Source organism: Arachis duranensis, chromosome 5 (assembly GCF_000817695.3).
Source record: "Arachis duranensis cultivar V14167 chromosome 5, aradu.V14167.gnm2.J7QH, whole genome shotgun sequence".
Taxonomy (NCBI): domain Eukaryota; kingdom Viridiplantae; phylum Streptophyta; class Magnoliopsida; order Fabales; family Fabaceae; genus Arachis; species Arachis duranensis.
Window position 1 is genome coordinate 10,869,931 of NC_029776.3, and position 22,500 is coordinate 10,892,430.

The 22,500-nt window shown below is 35.8% G+C and overlaps 3 protein-coding genes across 3 annotated transcripts; 1 reads left to right on the forward strand and 2 right to left on the reverse strand.

The window, feature by feature from the left end:
• Nucleotides 1-401: 401 nt before the first annotated feature.
• On the reverse strand, nt 402-3,923 carry LOC107488015 (3-epi-6-deoxocathasterone 23-monooxygenase CYP90C1). The gene is made up of 9 exons (XM_016108712.3): nt 3,464-3,923; nt 2,206-2,530; nt 1,981-2,130; nt 1,646-1,906; nt 1,477-1,575; nt 1,328-1,406; nt 1,147-1,253; nt 946-1,073; nt 402-667 (listed from the first exon to the last, which is right to left on the reverse strand). Exons 1-9 carry the CDS (start codon nt 3,769-3,771, stop codon nt 577-579), a joined length of 1,548 nt encoding a protein of 515 aa, XP_015964198.1. The 5' UTR covers nt 3,772-3,923; the 3' UTR covers nt 402-576.
• Nucleotides 3,924-13,274: 9,351 nt separating this feature from the next.
• Nucleotides 13,275-16,431, reverse strand: LOC107488016 (CDK5RAP1-like protein). Its single transcript, XM_016108713.3, has 3 exons — nt 16,047-16,431; nt 14,729-15,786; nt 13,275-14,032 (listed from the first exon to the last, which is right to left on the reverse strand). Exons 1-3 carry the CDS (start codon nt 16,310-16,312, stop codon nt 13,530-13,532), a joined length of 1,827 nt encoding a protein of 608 aa, XP_015964199.1. The 5' UTR covers nt 16,313-16,431; the 3' UTR covers nt 13,275-13,529.
• A 105-nt stretch (nt 16,432-16,536) lies between these two features.
• LOC107488017 (D-2-hydroxyglutarate dehydrogenase, mitochondrial) lies at nt 16,537-21,889 on the forward strand. The gene is made up of 15 exons (XM_016108714.3): nt 16,537-16,727; nt 16,812-17,143; nt 17,229-17,330; nt 17,440-17,487; nt 17,826-17,896; nt 18,275-18,393; nt 18,555-18,650; nt 18,726-18,835; nt 19,434-19,514; nt 19,671-19,771; nt 20,186-20,294; nt 20,971-21,076; nt 21,239-21,324; nt 21,413-21,538; nt 21,623-21,889. Exons 1-15 carry the CDS (start codon nt 16,634-16,636, stop codon nt 21,710-21,712), a joined length of 1,671 nt encoding a protein of 556 aa, XP_015964200.1. The 5' UTR covers nt 16,537-16,633; the 3' UTR covers nt 21,713-21,889.
• The last annotated feature ends 611 nt before the right edge of the window (nt 21,890-22,500 follow it).

The window sequence follows — 22,500 nt, forward strand, 5'->3', positions numbered from 1 at the left end:
GAAGACAAGGTATGAAAGAGTTATAGCTAAGGAGGGCCCAAAGGCAGCTCTCTCCCCCGCAAGATGATGCGACACTAGAACTAAATAAATGCCTGTAAAGCTAGCAAAATAAATCAAAGAATACATGCATGCATAAATGATAAATTGTTTTCTCAGTAATGCGCAAAAAAATAATAAAAATTTAACAAAAACAGTGTAAAATTATCTTATTTAACATTTATTAATTCTAGCGATAATTAATGAATGTTATACGAAAACAAATTCAAAAAATGTTTGGCTAATATTTTTTCGTTACTAAACATTTCAGTTCTTGAAATGTCCCTTTTTGTTATAAGATATATTATTCGTATTCATTTATGTCTTCTACCCAGAATGAACACAAATTCTTTTCTTATTGGATAAACATTGAAATTCCATTCCATTCCATTATAAAGAGGTGTCTATGGACTTGATGTACAAGAAGGAGTGAATACATAAAACATTTCCCATTGTCTTCCTTTAATTCTTATTTTATCCCCCATGTTAAAATAAATATCCCTCTGTACACCACCGGGATTTATTTATGATCTAATCCAATCATGCATTAATGGGTTCTACACTAATTGGCAGCTTTCTTTTCATCTTGACGGTTGGAAAGTATATTATTTCATCTGTCTCAGCTACCCATCTGCTTGAAAGAAAAGAAGGGGAATGCTGGGTAAATAATATCTTTCTTGAATAACATGAACATCCACTAATCAAATAAAAATACACTACACTCTAATTTAATGTTACTAATTAAATTTACTCTTTTAACTCTATTAATTCACATTGTTCACACATTGTTCAAAAATATTGTTGGTTTCCTATACTTTTCCACAAAGGAATTACAGAATGAAATCACAAAATCATTATTTTCCTTTAAAAAAGAAAAGTAATTTCTAGTGAAGCTCATATACTATTTACCTGTAAGTAGTGACAAGATGGTGAAGGAAAATAGAAAGCTCTAGCCTAGAGAGTTCTAACCCAGGGCATAATCTCTGTCCACCGCCAAATGGGGTAAAACAGTTGTTACTAGCCGCAGCTCCAATTTTCTGCAAGTTTTATATGATTATGAATTATATATGAAATAATCATGATAGATACGTTTTAATATATAGTTGTTACCTCCCATCTCCATGGATCAAACTTAAAGGGGTTTTCATAGTTGTTGGAGTCTAAGTGAACAGAGGTAAGTGATGCCATAACACACCATCCCTTAGGAATTAAGTACCCTGAAGAGAATTAATTAGTATAGATAAGTAAGTTTGTTATACATGCACAAGTGTTGTTGGCCGAAACAACTCACCTTTAATTTCTACGTCTTTGACTGCTTTTCTCCAAATGCCGTTGACAATATTGGCCATTCTAAGAGTTTCACTTATGACCTTATAGAAAGCAAAATAGTAAGATTAAACACTACATGTAAATTTCAGACATATAGAGTTAGAGACTCACATTTTGAGTAAACTGCAGCGACATGTAATCAGTCCATGCATATTCATCTGAAGAGTTAGGACTACTACTCTTCTGCCTCTTCAGTTGCATGTTCTCCTCCTAGTAATAACAAAAATCCAAATCAGACAAGTAAACCAAACTTTAATTAGAGTAAAAAAGTGAGGCTTACTCGGAGTTTGGAAAGAGCAAGAGGGGAGTTAGAAAGGAAGAAGAGAGCGATGGTCATGGCAGTAGGAAGGGTCTCTTCACCAGGTATCATCATCTCTATTATGTTGGAGCTCATCATTTCCATCGTCAGCTCCGGATTCCACTCATTCCCTAACACCACGTCCACCACATCCTTCTCCTCTTCATTACTAACTTTTTCCTTCTTCTTCTTTTTCCTCTCCTCTATTATCCTCTTCACAATCTTCACCATCCTTTCTTTCGCCTGCATGCATGCATGCATCTCATCATTATTCAAACTTAACCAATTCCAAGTAAATTAAATAATTAATAATAAACCTTCAAGGATTTGTATAGCCTTGTTCCTGGAAACTTGAGGGGCAAGCAAATTAACCCTTTGATGAACTCTTCAAATTCTTTCTTCAACAACTTGAGCTCTTCACCAGCACCAACGCTCATCAAAACTTTAACCAATACACTAAACGTAATCTGACACATACATACACTCATCAAAAAGAGTAATTGATTTATGCATGTATATATAGAATTATAGATATAGTATACCATTTTGACTTGATCTTGAACGTATATTGATTGGTGCGAGGTCCAAGTGGCCAAGCATTGTTTGACAGCGCGTTCAATGTCAGTGGTGATTCGAGCCTTGAGGTGCGGGGATCGGAGGAAGCCTCCGATGAGTGCATGCATCTTCCTGTGGAGGGTGCCATTCATGTGGAGTATGGAGTGTTCCCCCATGAGTTCCCTTATTGATTTGGGATAAGCAGGGACGAACATGTTCCCTTGGTTCATCAGAACCACCTTGTTCACCTCCACCTCCGTCGACACTATCACACTGCTTCCCAATATGCTCGTCTTGAACACATTCCCATACCTACAAACATTTCAATTTCCTTTCTATCTTAATTAAAAATATTTAAATGTTTTAATTAATTCCTTGACCTAACTTTGCATATATCGGTCCCATTTTGGAACTAGTGATGCCTCAATTATAGGCTATACCTAAAGCTAGCTAGCTAGGTTCTTTTTCTTTATAGCAAGAAATAAAAACCTTAATTATTGAAACTTGAAAGGATCCATCCTTCATCGTTGTAAAGCTATAGTACACTCATTAATTCTCTCGTTTCGTCTTTTCAGTACTTTTCATAGGGTAAAACGTACAACTCTACAACTGAACTCACCTTTGTCTTTCTCCCTCGCCACGCAAGTCAAATTAAATAAAGAAACTGAATTTAAATAAACTAAAATTCTGAATCTGCTTAATTTTTCTAGTTAAGCTATAATTAGTGTTAGTAGCTGGTTTATGTGCTTTATTATTATTATAGTAGATAATAAGTAAAAATAGTACATGAGTGTGGACCAGGAAGACAAAATTATTGTGAGCAACACATGGGAATGGTGAATGGAAAGGACCATAGTCATATCATTTTCAAAAATAAACTGGGCCTTCACATAGAGAGGAGAAAGATATTGGTATGATGGATAACGAAATCTTTTAGCGGTTTTCAATTTTTTAGTTATCCTGAATACATATTAATTATATTATTCCAAATAAAATATGACTATGACTCATCACAATTTCACATACAATAAATACTTTGCTTTTCTTTTTCTCCATCGAAAATTGAGAATTGACTAAAGTTTTTTGTGGTGGGAATAATAATCACACTTGTATGTGCATTAATTAATAGTATATAATATTGGCGGAGCATGCATGTCATTATTATTGCCCTAATGAAAAAGAAGCATGATGAGAATGGAAATAATAATGATGATGATGATGCGCATGCAAAGAATGAGTACTTACATGGACTTGCGCTTTTCCAAGAAGGTGAGAGGTTGAGGTTGAGAAGTGTAGCCAGAGGCAATGAAATCAAGGGTCTCTCCGATTATAGGCCAACCCCACCGCCCTTCTGGAACCTTCCCCTTTCTCACCACCTTCTTCTTCTTCTTCTTGTTATTTTCACGGAGAAGCCACCAACAAAGACTCGTGATGAAGCAGATTATTACTCCCGTCACAATCATCCATGCCATGTCTTGTTTGTGATGCTCTCTCTGGCTATATATACCAACCACCAAGTCATAAGCAGTGACTCGTGGCGGTTTTGGGTTCATGCAGGTGTTAGATGAAAGAAAGGAAAATGAATAGGTAGGGAGGGAAACAGAAAGTGAGGTGATTAAGGGAGAAACCTTTTTCTTGTTTTGGAGTGAAGAGACTTATATATATATCATGTAAACAAGAGACGATAGACACGAAGGAGATGGATTGGATATCTATCATCTAAATCTAAATACTATATATCTAGAAACAAAGCTTACTAATCAAGTGAAAGAGAGTAACCCAACTATTTTAGTCCTATAAAAATTAGTCTTCACCAAATTTTGTAATTTGTAATCATTAATTAATTATTATTAATATTTTAATAATATAAAATTATATTTAATAATATAAAATTATATATTCTTTTTTATTAATTAAATATTAATTAAATTTTAATAAAAATTATGGCTTTTTAAACTTTCTCATAAAAATATACACTTCAAATTAAAATAATCCAAAATTTTTTTTCTTTTTTGAGAATTACAAAAGACTTTTGTACATTTCAAAATTTATTTTTTTGATATAATTATTTAATAGCTTACTTTAATTTTTTTCAAAAAAAATGTATAAGTTTTAGGGTGAATCTTCACAAGAAAATACTTTTATGTAAAAATAATAACTAAAATATTAGCATATATTATATTACATAATTTTAATTAAATATGTTAAATTATATAATATTAATCAAATAATATCTTTATTTAAAGATACTTTTATACCAATAGTAGTCACCAAATTTTATATTTCTCTTAACTACTTAGAATAAAAATACACTCTTGATCTTTTCAGAAACTAAATTATAATAGACAATTTTGTTATTTTATTTTCCTTTTTATTCCTCTCATGTTTAGTATATGTTTTATAAAAATATACATATAAATAATATTTGTTTGGCATTTAATATGAGATGAGATGAGCAGTATTGGGTTCACCTAATTCGCCATGCTCCATTATTATTTTGTCTTCACTCTATTTAGAAATGTAAGAAACCCAAATCTCGAAGCCCACCCACGCTTGTCCTTCCCATATTGTTGTTTCTCTTCACTTTTAAGTAAGTCATGACTTAGTTAATTACTTGGTTAATTTGGTTCAATCTTGTGACGTATAATAAAATCAATAGAATATATACCATAATCATCCTAGGCTATACGTACTGCTCTAAGTGTAGTACATACCAAGAAATAATCTTTGGACCTCAACTTGACAGCTACCCAATATATATTGACCAAGTTGATAAACAATAAAATAGTAATATATTTCTTCCAAATTATCCCTTGCCAAATAACAAAAGCAATTTGATTTTTAATAATAACGATAAACCATAAAGTACAGTTATGAAATTAAGACGGTTGAAATGTGCGTGAATGTTGGTGATTGGTTATGATAATTATGATAATGAGAAGGTGTCGGCCGTGTACTAACTTGAATGGGGATTGGGGGCGGCTACGAAACTCATTAACACAAAAGAATGGTAATTACGACCGTAGGTGGACTTTCCAATAGTTGAAAAACTTGCTAAAGGGACCTGTCCCATTGTGACACGTAGAAATTAAGGTGTTACGTTACCCTGAAAGATTGACGTGGGAGACGATCAATCTGAATGTTAGTAGTATTTCACATTTATGATTAAGGTGAAGACATGAAGATGATATTTGAGAATTATTAGATGATTTGATTAAATTTTCATCCAACGACTTTGAAATATTAACTTTATATAAAATCGACCTCAGCTGAATTTTTACATTATACATGTGAAAAAATGGTTTCCATATCTATAATAGAACGTTTTGGGTGTGTGGCACGTGAGGGAAGAGGTAGTGAGCCAATGAGGGGAAGGGGGGTGCGGTGCATTGATGAATGTTGATGGCCCTTCAATTGGAAGGTCTTGTCTTCATCCTTCTTCTGTTGCTACACAGTTATCTACACACACTATACTGCTCTCTCGTCTGTCTTTGAAGGCCTTGGCTTTCTTTACGAGACAGGACCACTGTGCACTGTTCAATAATGCATAGCTTGCCTTGCTTTTATGAAGGCTTTCAATGCTTCAAAACTGCTTCAGATCCCTTTCAACTACTCTCACTTTAGCCTACACCAATCATTATACATATCCTATTTTGTCCTCCATATTTCATATCAATCAACAATTTATTAACATACAGCCATACATCTTGTAATAGACCTTAATTTTTTGCTTAGACTTCAAACCCCATGATGATGCCTATTTAGGTTCCTGGTGGGCCAAAAACCATGTTCCTTCCACATGCTTCCTCAACCCTCACTCACTTGTCAACATATATACACTCCATTCTTTCCTATATTACTTTTCTAATATTTAGGGTTTAGGATGAATTTAAAACTGATTGATTTAGTTTAAAACAAATTGAATTAAAAATTAATAAAAATATTACGTAACGTAAAAAATCAGTCACCAAATTAATTATTATATATTTATATATAAATATATATTTTATTTTATTTAATTTTAGGTAAATATTCTTTTTGGTTCCTGACTTTTTTTTTACAAGACATATCGTACTTTACTCATCTTTAAACTTCGATCTGGTTCCCACCCTGACGTGTTAGGTGTGTGTCAGGTGTCAACTCCAAATAGTTACAGGGACTAAAAACCCCTTTCTTGCAAAAAATAAGAATAAAAAATAAAAAATAAAAAACCATCATCTTCTCTTCTCCTCTTCTTCCCCTTTTTTTCTTCCTATTCTTCACGTTTCTCTTCGCCAAATACTATCATCTCGATCGCCATCATCATCGAACATCACCTTCACAACCATCATCAAAGCACCACCATTGCCGAACCAACTTCTCTTTTCTAAATCCTCATTCTCTTCTCTTTTTCTTCCTCCATCGCGTCATCTCCATAACCACCATCTTCTCCTTGTGTTTTGCCACCAACAGTCACCACCACCATGGTTCCCTCTTCATTCTCTTCTTCTCCTTCTTGCCTTCATCCAACTTCCCTCAATAACTCACCCCAATCTTCTCGACGTCACCAAGATCCTTGCTGTCTTCACCGTCCTTCGCACCGTCATTGCTAACAACTCCCCCTTTCCTAATTGGTACTACGTTCAGAGTCATTCTCCCATGCCTCATCCACTGCAAGTGTTACAAGAGTTTCCATGTGGCATCTGGTGAGGCATTCAAGCTCTTCGCTGAGATCTTCCAGTTGTCCCAAATCTTATTAATGATATATGGATTACTAGCTTTATAATTTTGTTAAGGTTAAGGTTAATGCGTGAAGAGTTTTAAGATTGTGGAGGTAGATAGTAATGATAATGGGTCTGAAAAAGAGGAAAAAGAGGAGGGAGAGGGGGAGGAGGAGAAAGAAGAGGGAGTGGTTTTAATCCCTATACTCATTTGGAGTTGAAACATGTCACTTGACATTGGCACATCATACTTTACCTGACACGTAAGATTACCAAATGGTTATAAGGGTTGATTTGTCCAATTTTATTAATGAGTGGGGACGAATTAAAGTTTAAGGATGATTAGGATACAATATATCTCAAAAGGCTAGACTTAGGAACCAAAAAAGATATTTACCTATAATTTTAAAATAAATTTTATATTTTAATATATATTCTATACAAATTAATGAAATTTAATGAAAAAATAATTTAATTTAAATTGGTAATTTTACATTTTTATCTTTTATTTATATACAACAAAATTGTTTTCCACCCCCGGTTGCCAAAAAGTGATCGTCACCGGAACTCTTCCATCGATTGCCAAAATGGGACAGACAGTTGCCGATGAAAGAGCCTAGCAGCGGAAACGACACAAATGTCCAACACAAGAACAATATGGAAGCACTCACAACACAATATGGCAGCAACTATAACAAGTAAATATAGTAAGTAAAGCAATAACAAGAACACACCGAGATTTTAACGTGAAAAACCCTCTCAATGTGAGAGGTAAAAATTACGGGTCGTCCAAACCAATGAAATAGCCCCACTATAATCAAATGAGATACAAGAGAGTCTCAAACAATGCACAAAAACGTGCATATAACCAGCCAAAACATCAAAGCACAAAAGCTCATAAATGAGAAGCAAGAAGATGAAATATACCCCAAAAATAGAGATAATGTCGAAGCCAATTTCTCCCTCTACAGACCTCCAATTAAAATTTTCACCGTTCAAAATGACGAACAAGATGTGAAGAATCTACAGTTCAAAGTTCACGTCGATCCAACGGTGAAATAATGAGAAACTGCCGTTCCAAGATTGCTGCTCTGTGTAAAAAGGGAAACCTAATTTCTCTCTTGCGAAGCCAATTTCTCCTACTGAAAACCTCCAATCAACATCTCCACCCACCAGAATGAAGAACAAGATGATAGAAACACGCAATTTAAATTTCAAGTCGATCCAACGGTGAACAAATGAGAACTGCCATTTGAAATTTACTACTTTGGGCAAAAACGGGAATTCTGTTTTTCCCTTTCTTTTTCTCTTTTGGTGGCTATTCTCTTTCTCTCAAAAGACCTCAAAAAATTGAATTAGGGTTGTGGCACTAGGGTGCAATAATACACCCCTAAAATGTTGGGCTTGGACCTCACAAAGAAGAGAAAAAACCCAACAAATCCCTCCCTTCTCGACGAGGTGGAGGCCCTCGCCATACCGGCGATCAAACAACATGTTTCAAACTTTTCTCTTGACAATGCTTTTGTCATCATATCAGCACAATTGTCATCAGTGTGAACTTTCTCAAATTCCAACAACTTGGAATCTAACACATCCCGTATCCAGTGATACCTAACATCAATATGTTTAGATCTTGGATGAAAAGTAGAATTCTTAACAAGATGAATAGCACTTTGGCTATCACACAACAACACATAACGGTCTTGCTTGAAACCAAGTGCTGCAAGAAACTTCTTCATCCACAACAACTCTTTACATGCTTCAGTTGCTGCAATAAACTCTGTCTCTGTGGTAGAAAGTGCAACGCACTTTTGTAGCCTTGACTGCCATGAAATAGCTCCCCCTGTAAACTTGACCAAATAACCTGAAGTAGACTTTCGAGAATCAATATCTCCTGCTGTGTCTGCATCAGTAAAGCCAACTAGCAAATGTTTCTCACCACCAAAACTCAAACTCAAGTTAGTTGTACCTTTGAGATATCTCATAATCCATTTAACAGCATTCCAATGTTCTTTACATGGATTAGAGAGAAAACGACTCACAGTACCAACCGCATGAGCAATGTCTGGTCTAGTACACACCATAGCATACATCAAACTTCCAACAGCTGAGGCATAAGGAATTTCATCCATTGCTTATTTCTCCTCATCAGTGGTTGGACACTGCTTGGTGCTCAACTTAAAATGAGGAGCAAAAGAACTAGCAACACATTTGGCATCATTCATGCCAAACCTTTGAAGCACCTTCTTTATGTACTTCTCCTGTGACAAATAAAGCTTCTTGAAATCTCTGTAACGACTAATAGTCATGCCCAAAATTTGTTTGGGAGGACCCAAGTCCTTCATAGCAAAGAACTTGCTCAACTATTTCTTCAACTCATTAATCCTCAAAGCATTCTTGTCCACAATCAAAATATCATCCACATAAAGCAAAAGAATGATAAAATCACCATCAAAAAATTTTTGCACAAATACACAATGATCTGAAGTTGTCTTACGGTAACCATATTTCCCCATAACAGATTCAAACTTCTTGTACCACTGTCTTGGAACTTGCTTCAACCCATAAAGACTCTTCTTAAGCTTGCACACAAAATCTTCCTTTCCTTTAATAACAAAGCCCTCCGATTGATCCATGTAGATCTCCTTATCTAAATCACCATGAAGAAAAGCTGTATTCACATCCATTTGCTCAATCTCCAAATCAAGAGACGCTGCTAATCCAAGTACAGCACGCATGGATGACATCCTCACAACAGGAGAAAAGATCTCCTCATAATCAACACCTTTTCTCTGGCTAAAACCTCTAACAACCAATCTAGCCTTATACCGAGGCTTAGAATTGTGTTCTTTATTCTTGATTCTGAATACCCATTTGTTCTTTAAAACTCGCATACCCTTCGGTAGCTTCACCAACTCATAGGTATCATTCTCAAGCAAGGACTTCATTTCTTCTTGCATAGCTTCAAGCCATTGAGCTTTGCTTTCATCTTCAACAGCCTCTCCAAAGCATTCAGGTTCTCCCCCATCAGTCAACAAAACAAACTCATGTGGAGAATACCTTGATGAAGGCTTCCTCTCTCTTGTAGACCTTCTGAGAGCATTTGCAGGAATTTCTAAAGCTGGTTCTTCATCTTGATCATCATCACCAACTTCATCAAGTATCGGATCAACTGTTCCATCTTCACCTGCACCTGTATCATGCTCATTATTTTGAGCTTCAACTCTACCATCTTCTACCATAGGCATAGAGGGAGTAATATCCAAGTCAGAAAAATCATCACTAAGCTGAACCATTGGCTTCTTCGCATGATCAACATCCTTCAATGTTTGGTCTTCAACAAAGACAACATCTCTACTCCGAATTACCTTTTTGTTAATAGGATCTTAAAACAGGTAACCAAACTCATCCATGCCATAGTCAATAAAAATACACTGCCTAGTCTTTACATCAAGCTTAGATCTCTCATCTTTGGAAATATGAACAAAAGCTTTACATCCAAAGACTCTTAAATGATCATAAGAAACATCTTTACCTGACAATACCTTCTCCAGCACTTCAAATTGCAAGGGAACACATGGTGTCCGGTTCAAGACTGAACAACAGTGCTCAAAGCTTCACCCCAAAAGGATTTTGTCAATCCAGATTGCGACAACAAGCACCTAACTCTTTCAACCAATGTTCTGTTCATCCTTTCAGCCAAGCCATTCAACTGAGTCTTCGGAGGAGTCTTTTGATGTCTTATACCATGCTCTTTACAATAAGCATCAAATGGACCTGAGTACTCACCACCATTGTCAGTACGAATGCATTTCAACTTCTTCCCAGTTTCTCTTTCAACAGAAGCTTGAAATTGCTTGAACACATTTAAAACTTGATTTTTGGTTTTCAAAGTGTAAACCCATAATTTCCTAGAATGGTCATCAATAAAGGTTACAAAATAGATAGACCCTCCAAGTATTCTTGTCTTCATCGGCCCACATACATCATAATCCACCAAGTCAAGTATCTCTGACTTCCTTGAAGGCGGATGGCTTTTGAAAGAAACCTTGTTTTGTTTCCCAGCAAAGCAATGGTTGCACTTTTGCAAAGCAACCTTACAACCAGATAAAAGATTCCTCTTGGATAACATATTCATACCCTTCTCACTCATATGACATAATCTCTTATGCCATAAATCAGTTTCATCAACAAACTCAGCAGCATTAACAACATCTTTCACAATCTTTGCTTGAGTTAAATAAAGAGTAGAGTGTCGAGTACCTCTAACAACAACCATGGAACCCTTGGTGAGCTTCCAACTATCACGAGAAAATGAGCTATCCAAGTCTTCATCACACAACTTACCAATAGAAAGTAAGTTCAACCGAATATCTGGAACATGCTTCATACGCTTCAAAGTCAACTTGGTACCATTGGAGGTTTCTAAACAAACTTGTCCAACACCGGCACATTTTGCAACACCTTGATGAGCCATTTTCACATCACCAAAATTACCAGGAGTATAAGATGTAAACAAATCCCTCCTAGATGTAACATGAATAGAAGCACCACTATCAATCATCCAACTAGTGCTATTATCAACAAGGTTAACAGATTCAAACTCCTCAACAACAAGAAAATCATCATGGGTTACATTAACCTTGTCTTCCTTGCTACCATCATCTTTATTTGTGCTCTTGTCTTTACTTGCCTTGGCTTTCTCCTTCTTTAGCTGCCAACAAAATCTCTTCACATGTTCCTTTTGACCACAATGATGACACTCAATATTCTTATACTTTTCTCGAGACTTGCTTCTGCTTTGATCTCTACCTTTAGGACCTCGACTTTTGTTTCTCCTCCTAGACTCAAAAACAAGAACATATGAATGTGTAATTGATGTACTTTGTGACTTTCTTCTCATCTTTTCATTCAAAACATTGCTCTTAACAAGATCCACAGAGATTACACCATCAGGAGCAGAATTGGACAATGACATTCTGAGAATTTTCCACGAGTCTGGTAAAGAGCCAAGAAGTAACAATCCTTGAACCTCTTCATCAAACTTGATACCCATAGAAGATAACTGATTCATAATTCCTTGAAAATTATTCAAGTGATCTGTCATTGATGTCCCATCTGTATACTTCAAAGCCAACAACTGCTTGATAAAAAACATCTTGTTATTCCCAGTTTTTCGAGCATACAACTGTTCAAGCTTAATCCAAAGGGTCCGAGCATGTGTCTCTCCAATAATATGGTTCAACACATTATTGTCAACCAACTGCCTAATATATCCACAGACTTGTCTATGCAACAAAGTCCAATCATCATCAGACTTATCATTAGGCTTCTCTGTACCAAAAACTGGTTGATGAAAACTTTTGACATAAAGCAAATCTTCCATCTTTGACTTCCACAAATCATAATTAGGACCATTAAGAGTGATCATCATACTAGTATTAGTATTAGCTTCCATTGTTCACAAAATCACAAGTCCAGAAAAATACCAACAAGCTCTGATACCAATATGAAAGAGCCTAGCAGCGGAAACGACACAAATGTCCAACACAAGAACAATATGGAAGCACTCACAACACAATATGGCAGCAACTATAACAAGCAAATATAGCAAGTAAAGCAATAACAAGAACACACCGAGATTTTAACGTGAAAAACCCTCTCAATGTGAGAGGTAAAAACTATGGGTCGTCCAGACCAATGAAATAGCTCAACTATAATCAAATGAGGTACAAGAGAGTCTCAAACAAAACACAAAAACGTGCATATAACCAGCCAAAACATCAAAGCACCAAAGCTCATAAATGAGAAGCAAGAAGATGAAATATACTCCAAAAACAGAGCTGATGTCGAAGCCAATTTCTCCCTCTACAGACCTCCAATTAAAATCTCCACCGTTCAGAATGAAGAACAAGATGTGAAGAATCTACAGTTCAAATTTCACGTCGATCCAATGGTGAAATAATGAGAAACTGTCGTTCCAAGATTGCTGCTCTGTGTAAAAACGGGAAACCTAATTTCTCTCTTGCGAAGCTAATTTCTCCTACTGCAAACCTCCAATCAACATCTCCATTGACCAGAATGAAGAACAAGATGATAGAAACACGCAGTTTAAATTTCAAGCCGATCCAACAGTGAACAACTGAGAAACCGCCATTTGAAATTTACTACTTTGGGCAAAAACGAAAATTCTGTTTTTCCCTTTCTTTCTCTCTTTTAGTAGCTATTCTCTCTCTCAAAAGACCTCAAAAAAACTGAATTAGGGTTGTGACACTAGGGTGCAATAATACAGTCCTAAATGTTGGGCTTGGGCCTCACAAAGGAGAAAAAAAACCCAACAGCCGAATCATAAATCATGGTTTTAAAGGAAAGCTACAAGAAATAAACTCAACCATTATTTGGAAGTTTTAAACAGACAGCTAAATATGCTACAAAGAGATGATTTAAAAAGAATACAATTTAAAGAGACTGGCAAATGCACAATCCACTCCCTTGCTGTATCTTTCTCTAACATAAAATGTGTTGTGTAATAAATGAAAACAAGGTAAAGGAACAAATTATGATGGATTTATGCAAAGATTTCCATGTCAAGCTGTTCATGCTGAAAGGCTCTATACACTGCAGGCAACAGCTTCTTTTTCCAGATTATTGTAAAATGAACTCAACTTGGTGATAGCAAGCGCTTCACCAAAGAGTGATGCTCTAGTAGATCTTGATATGCGCACCTCAACATAGTCGCCAACCACAGGATTTCGCCGGGTCTTAACATCTTCCCTGTCTGGTATTGGCACATTGACAAACAAAACCCTGTGGCCCTTGTCGCTCTTGCCCATAAGCTCGGTATCCGGAGCTCTCTTGTTAGGTCCTTCAACCAACACAAGCTGCACGGTTCCAACCTGAGAGTCGAAGCATTTGCCCGTGCTCTCACGAAAAACCTCAATGAGTTCAGTTAGCCTCCTCTGCTTTGTTTCCTCAGGAACATCATCGACATAATTTCGGTGGGCATGAGTTTTCTCCCTCATGCTGTAAGCAAACATGAATGCCATATCATAACCAACAGCTTTTACGAGACTCAATGTGTCTAAATGTTCCTCCTCTGTTTCCCCACAGAATCCTGTTCGAATTCCAAACATAAAAAGAATTGAATCAATCTGCAGTTAAATATTGGTGTGGCAAAGAAAAACCTAAAACCAAAAGTTTTGGGTAGCAATACCATACAGTCATACACAAGTAGCTAAATTAGCAACGTGCTTATCTACCTTTTGACTTTTGTACTTCCAACAAAATACATCTGTTCCATCATATATTAGGAAACAAAATATCTGACAATGATGATGCTGTTGCCAATTAAGAGGATTATATATATGATAGCACATGATGGCATCACTTTACCTATGTAGCAGACTCCATCTAACAAAAAAAAAGAAGGCTTAATTGTTGATGCTGATGTTTGGTAATGCAGATTTTATTCACCACTTCCATAGACCTTTCTTAAGGATAACAAGAATCTCTTCTCTATCAATTACTCGTTGTAGAAAGTCAATGAAAAAGTGTTCTCAAGGGTTTCAGCTGACAAAATTTTACACCTAAATATGCTGGATGGATTCATAACTGTTGAATTTGTGTATTCCGTTCCTTTATGAAAACTAAAAATCTAGATGCCTCAAGAATAGAAGGTCAGCATTAGATACAACATGATTATGAAATTAAAAAAAAAGTGACAAACACAAAACTTGATCTCTCATGCAGAAATTTTATAGAAAGCCAGAAATTAACGAATAGAAAGGGAGCAACTTGAAAGGCATATTACCACAGATGAAATCACTGCTCAAGGCCACATCTGGAATAATGCTGCGAATTTTATATACAAGCTCCAAATAAGCTTCTCGAGTATATCCTCGTCTCATCCTCTCAAGAACTGTACTACTTCCAGTTTGTGCTGGTAAATGTATCAGTTTGCATATATTATGTCTTTCTCGCATAAGATAAAGCAATTCATCCGGAAAATCTTTAGGGTGTGGAGAAGTGAATCTGAATCGCATCTCAGGAAATTCCAAGGAGAGTCGGTCCAACAGATCAGAAAATCTTAAACCCATTTTTTTCACCTTAGAAATGCTGGAAAACCCATCACTAAATTTCCAGTTGGAGCCTGGTTCAACCTCTTTCTCAATGCCGGATGCATCATTATAGCTGTTCACATTCTGCCCCAGAAGTGTTACTTCTTTCACGCCTTCTTTCCAGAGCTCTGCCACCTCTTTCACAATGGAATCCACAGGGCGCGATCGCTCTCTGCCTCTTGTGAATGGCACAATACAGAATGAACACATATTGTTGCAACCCCTCATCACAGAGACAAAAGCACTAATCGAGTTCTTGGATATCCGAACTGGATTAATATCGGCATACGTCTCCTCAAGGGAAAGAAGAGTATTGATCCCCTTCTGGCCATAGTCAACCTCCTCCAGCAACCGCGGCAAATCCCTATAAGCATCAGGACCGCAGACCACATCAACCATTTTGTCTGCATCAAGTATCTTTTCCTTCAACCTCTCGGCCATACATCCCAAAACAACCACTTTCGGAGGGCGCAAGGACTGCGACCTTCCGGTGGCAACATTGCTCTTCCAATGCCTCTTAAGAAACCAAAAATAGTTAAGCCTCTGCCACACTTTCTGCTCAGCATTATCTCTAATGGCACAAGTATTAATGAATATTATTTCAGCACTCTCAGGAACACTCACTATTTCGCCATAGCCGGCATTGTTCATGATGGAGAGGACAATCTCCATATCATTAACATTCATCTGACATCCATAGGTCTCATGGTATATACGACCTTTCGAAGGAGCTTCATTGTCTGGTACAACACTATTCGGAAAAACACAAAAAATAAGCAAACTATTTTCATTCCTAATCCCTATTCTTATTTAAACCTGTAATTCTACAATTGGGGAAACAAAAATAAAAATTCCTCTTTTTTTTACACTATGCTTATAGTTATTGTGACAGAGATATATGCGTCCTACTGTTAACATTCAAATTCAATTCGACAGAAGTAAAAGGCAAAACAAATACCCAGAGAACTGAAAAAGAAAAAGATTGAATTTCGAAGAGAAGTAGTAACTCACAGGGGTTGAGGTTGGGAAAAGGTAAGGGTAGCTTGAGGTAGGAAGTGAGGGAGTGAGGGAGTGGGACCCTCTAATTTGTTGGAACGAGAGAAGCTTCTCGAAGAGCTTGTGACGCTGATCTTGAAAGTAGAAAGTGGGAGTGGGCGTGGTGATGAGGTGGTGAAAGAAGAATGGCGGTGGAAGTTGAAGATTGTGAGAGTAAAACGAGGACGATGAAGCTTAAAAGGTTGGTTCATTATGGATGAAAATGTAAGTAAAGACGCCATTGAGTTCTCTCCGCCGCTGCAGGCTGCCGCCACCGGTATATGGTGGATAAGGTCTCTTCCCTGCTACTTCTACTGCTCCGCTTTGTGGATTATTCCCACCATAACGCTATCCCTCACAACGCAACATTTTCTTGTCGTTTCGTATCGCTTAATTGTTAAAAATAAAAGTCTTGAATAATAATTTAAAAATTGATTTCTATTTATTTTTCAGTCATTGTTTAAAAATATTACGTACACGGTACAGCTACATAGACTGATACACATGATATGAATCGTGTTTAGCTGATAACAACGATCTGCAACAGAAGCTGAAGTTCCAAGATGGTAAATCGGAACTGCAGAGCCACACTTCGCCTCCTTACCTTAATCAATCGTCAAGGCCACCCACACCCACCACTCTCCTCTTCTCCTTCTGGTCACATTTCTCATTCATATCTAATTCTCCCGTTTTCAATCGCTTTTGTTTTCTTAACGGTGCTCTGTTTTTACTCGGGGACAGGAATTGATGCATGCTGGAAGCAGTTACAGCGCAACAATGTTCACGGGGAGCATAAAATTGTGTCCTTTTTCAGCCCGTTAGCAAGTTCCCTGAAAACTAGGCAATGGGGTGTTAAGATTCAGAGTAGATGTTATGGTTCAGCTTCTGTGTTGGTTCAGAGGAACCCCAAATTCTCAAAGTTGAATGATGAAGATGTTAGATACTTTGAGGGGATATTGGGTGCCAAGAATGTCATTCAGGATGATGAAAAGCTCATCACTGCAAACACTGATTGGATGCGTAAATACAAAGGCTCCAGTAAGCTCCTTCTACAGCCACGCACCACTGACCAGGTTCTTCTTTTAATAGAATCAACAATTACTTTGGTTCATTGAAGTATATTCAAATTGTCATGGCTATGTGTATTTGCTTCTGCAGGTTTCTGAGATTCTTAAATACTGTAACTTCAGATGTCTGGCTGTTGTTCCCCAAGGTGGTAACACTGGTCTTGTAGGTGGAAGTGTACCTGTTTTTGATGAAGTATGATGTTGAGTTCATTAAGCATGTTATTCTTTTTTCCCTTAAAAGAATGATGGGGCTCATCGTACTTAGTACATTGACAACTTTTTCCTATAATCTAATGCTGCAGGTTGTTGTCAGTCTTAGTGCTATGAGTAAAATCATATCCTTCGACAAGGTAGAACATTTACTTCTTGGGAGACATATAGGCTATGAGTTCCCTTCTCCTGTCTGTATATGTTTATCAATGAGCTTTTTTCTCTCTAGTTTTGCTGGCAGTTCAGCATTAAAAAAGAAAATCAGGCTGTCTTTCTTATATCTATTTGCTTCCTACAAAGATGAAACTTCAGTTTATGGTTGTATATTGGGATAGCTTATTACGTGTTCAGAAAACTCCATAATGAATGCTGCAGATAGAGTTTGTAGCTGCAAAGTTATTTCTTGTGAAAAGATTTTGAAAACCCAAGTTACAGATTTGAATACTTAACCTTGGGTTTTTGCCAATGCATGTTTCAGGTTAGCGGTATATTGGTATGTGAAGCAGGGTGCATATTGGAAAATATAATATCATTCCTGGACAGTGAAGGGTAATAGTTTTTAAGCATAAAGTCACTGTCATTTGTAACTTATACATTAATTTCATAGCACTCTTTGTTTTTTTTTTTTATTAGTATTATTTAGACACTTATGCTGCCTCCTCTTTCATGAAGAATTTAAACTACTACCAAATATGTTATCTTGATTCAATATTTTACATTAATATTTCTAAAATTAGTTTTGGCTGTTTGCTTGACAAAATTATGCTAATAGTGGAGTTCTCCAAGCTCAATGTTGTGCAACTGCAGTGTCACAGCCTAGGTCTTGAAAGTTTAGACGATTGATTCCCCTCTCTGCCTATTTGAGTTATTAGCTTATAACCTTGACATATGCTTTCTGTATTTAAGTGGTGTACACTTTTCATTCAGATTTATTATGCCACTAGACTTAGGTGCAAAAGGGAGTTGTCAGATTGGTGGAAATGTTTCAACTAATGCTGGCGGGTTGCGTCTTCTTCGATATGGATCCCTTCATGGAAATGTACTTGGTAAAAGGAATACTTGTAACCTGTTAAACTCCACTATTCAAATATGTTCATCGTTGCATGTTATTTGAGTTTTATACTTCCAAAGTCAATGGATAAATCTAGATGAATAAATGGAGTTCAGTTGAAAGGTGAAACCACCAATGATTTTTACTGCCTAGCAGGTATTGAAGCTGTTCTAGCAGACGGTACTGTACTTGACATGCTTAAGACATTACGCAAAGATAATACTGGATATGATTTGAAACATCTATTTATAGGTATCTAGTTAACAATTATGCAAGTCTGGAACCTGATGAAAGATGTATTTGTAACTTAACTTACAAATGATGTAGGAAGTGAAGGTTCCTTGGGAATTGTTACTAAGGTTTCGATACTTACCCCACCAAAATTATCTTCAGTAAATGTGGCTTTTCTTGCTTGCAAGGATTATAGCAGTTGCCAGGCATGATCAATGTTCTTATTTTTAAATTTATTTTTTCTTATTGAATTTTTTAACTTATCATTGTTTTATTCTTGTTTTTGCATTCATAGATAATGTTATCCCCATGCGGTTACCTTAATTGATTGCTCTTTTTGAAATTGGCAATTTTATATTCAGGAAGTGTGAGGCTCTGATTTTTGTTCGTTACTCTTTATCTTTTTTACCTTTTCATTGAGGAAGCTTGTGGAAATTCATTACAATTTTCATCTTATGTTCTTAATGAATTTCTTCTTTTGTAAAAGAATTTTATAATGAAGATGAAGGGTCCTGAATCTGAAATCATGAATTCCTTTGTTTTGTGTGCCTTGATATAGGCAAGAGAAAAGTAGGTCTCCATTGAGAAACTGTTCTGTATAAGCTTAGTGTTACCAATTAGGTGAAATTCTTGAATAAGTTTACCTATTGTATTCAGTTTTTTAACTCACAATATATACTGCTAACTATTATCTGATGTTTGTATGAATTTTGGTGACTAGTAGACTCTCTCAGTTAATTTGTGTGCGAGTTTGAAACAGGCATACATCTAACCAGATTATTTCTGGTTCTTTTTGCATTTCAGAAACTGCTACAGGAAGCAAGGAGGAAACTTGGGGAGATTTTGTCAGCATTCGAATTCTTAGATAGCAATGCTATGAATTTGGTAATCTTTATAGATTTGTGACTGTCTATGTTGATAGCTAATTTGCTATTAATAAATGCATTGTAGCTGTCCTACTTCTGAGAGAATTATTAGGACTTAGTGACTGCCTCTGTTTGTTGGATCCTAGTCTTGCTGATTTGATTTGGTTTCTAACAGGTTTTAAATCATTTGGAAGGTGCTCGCAATCCATTACCTACATCACTGCATAACTTTTATGTGCTAATTGAGACAACTGGAAGTGATGAATCCTCAGACAAGTGAATTTCTCACCCAATTATTTTGATTAGTTTTGCTTATATCGGTAGAATAAATTATATTGGCATCCTTTGTTCTGAATTTTCATCTATAAAAAGCCTCTTTAAAAAATGTAATGTAGATAATCCATTCCTCAATGGAATTCATTCAATTAGCAGTGTTAATGTATCGTTTTAATGATATATATGTATATATATATATATATTCAGCTTAACATCCTTGTGCTTATCCTAATAAAAAGTTCTATCCATTAACCTCTGAATGTGTTTCGCCATGTTCTTAACATTTTATTTTATTCTATTTATCTTATTACTTAATATGTCTGTTTGGTTTAGTTGTAAATTCTAAGTGTGTAGTCTATGTTTTAATCATCCACGTTTGATGTATGTTATATTTTGAATTTTTGATATTTCTAGACAGAAGCTTGAAGCATTCCTACTTGGCTCCATGGAAAATGAATTGATATCTGATGGTGCTCTTGCACAGGACATAAACCAAGCATCATCTTTTTGGCTTCTGCGTGAGGTCATTTCTCACTCCATGATTTTCCATTTTGGTGGAATAGATTATGCTGTTCAAAATTAATGATAAATTGTATAGTCGTGCATAGCTTTTCTTCTTATTGATGTTATTCTATGAGCTTGCTTTACAAACTTTTGTGTCAGTGCTTTTACCTCTTTTGAATTGTATTTTTTAGGTCAGCTATACAACTTGCGTTTTGAATTTGTATACCGATTTCATATAATAGTGTCACTATTGTGAGATTATCTATGTGCCTGTCCACTTATCCACTTGCATTCCTACAAAAACCCTCTATTGGCTCCTTCATATTGTTAGAGCATATTTCAGTTCAAACTTTTCAGATGCTTTTACACTTTTACTCTTTTAAATGGTATGGGCTTCCTTCTAAATTGCTTGTCTTTATTCCTTTGTTTTTCATTGGCTAAGTTGCTAGTGTTTATTCTAGATTTCACCAGTTGATTCTTAGCCCATGTGGATGCTTTCCAGTATGGCCCCTTAGTTGCTTCTTTTACAATTATTGGCTATAATGCTGTGGAAACTAAATCATTTGCTTTTATTATTACTATTATTATTTAAGGGGAAAAAATGGAAATTAAATTTTGGTCAAAAGAACTACTTTCTTATGCTTATTTAGCAAGGGTTTTTCGTCGGTAGTTGAAATTTCAGTTTAACATCCCAGGGAATACCAGAGGCACTGATGCGAGCAGGAGCAGTTTACAAGTATGATTTATCGATACCTGTTGAAAAGATGTATAATCTTGTTGAAGAAATGCGCTCAAGATTAGGTAAGAGAGTATAAATCAGCAGAGTAAATGGATTACACAAGTATGTTTATTTTTATTTTCCTAGATTTTTTTCCTAAGAATCCCTATTTACAATTAAAGATTTTACACAAACAAAGTATGTTATCAGCTGTTATTACTGTCTTAAAATAATCCGAATTGTAGGTAATGATGCAAATGTAGTTGGATATGGTCACCTTGGAGATGGTAATTTGCATTTAAATGTCTCTACCCCTCAGTATGATGATAAGGTAGCAAGATCAAACACAAATGAACTATTTGGTTATGAAGTCCTTGTCTTCAATTTAGATGAATAATCAAAATATTAAAACTTTGCAGATTTTATCACAAATTGAGCCTTTTGTATATGAATGGACATCCAAGCATCATGGTAGTATCAGTGCTGAGCATGGCCTTGGACTAATGAAAGCTAACAAGATTTTCTACAGCAAGTCACCAGAAACTGTATGTATTGTATTGCATCTACTTGTGTTTTCTATTTGAGAATGTAAACTTAACTGTGCATTGAATGTCTTAACTATTGGACAGGTGAAGGTGATGACTTCAATCAAGAAATTGTTGGACCCCAATCACATACTCAACCCATATAAAGTTCTTCCTTGTTCTTCAATTTCATGAGTCTTACATGTGTAACTTAATCTTGTTTTCATATTTGACTTCTTTAAATTGAGATGATGCAAGTACAGTGGAGCTGTCTCCTCATATTTGACTCAACAACACTGCTGCACTGTAAATAATAAATAATACTACTATACTAAATAAATTTAGGGTCCATGAATTTGATAGAACATGAAACTAGGATTAGCATAATGATTAAATAATTGAATTTTTTTTAGGTCAATTGTGAGTCCTTAATTGGCTGTTTCAGGAATATTTTGTGCAAAGTCTTTCCTCCTAGTATAACTGTGGAACCTTTCATTCTAAGGTAAAGTATAAAAGAATTTATTAAGAGCAAGAAAAGCACTTTGCTATAAATCTCATGGAAAAAGAATGGAAGCAAGTTAATGCGAAGGGAATCACTTTTACTGTTTTGAGATTTAGGGTTTAAGACTAGATTCATTGCTTCATGCATTACTTTTTATATAGAGAATTAGAGACCTTTTGGTTAAGCTTGAGATTTGTTACTGTGTTCGGTCAAAGAAAAGATAATTAAATAAAGGTGAGAACAAAGATGAGTATATACCTTTCATTCTAACCGATCATCTAATCAAGTTTTTTTTTTTTATAAAGAAAATTTTCTTTTCTATTGCATTACTATCTTTTCTCCTCTTAAAGCATGTTCTAGAAGCCACAAGTCCATAACATAGGGCAGACCATTAATTACTTAGTTTTCAACATTGAGACTTTCATGCCGTGTTTCGCCTTTAATTTCCCTAAGAACAAATGTAGATACGAGCTTTCCACTA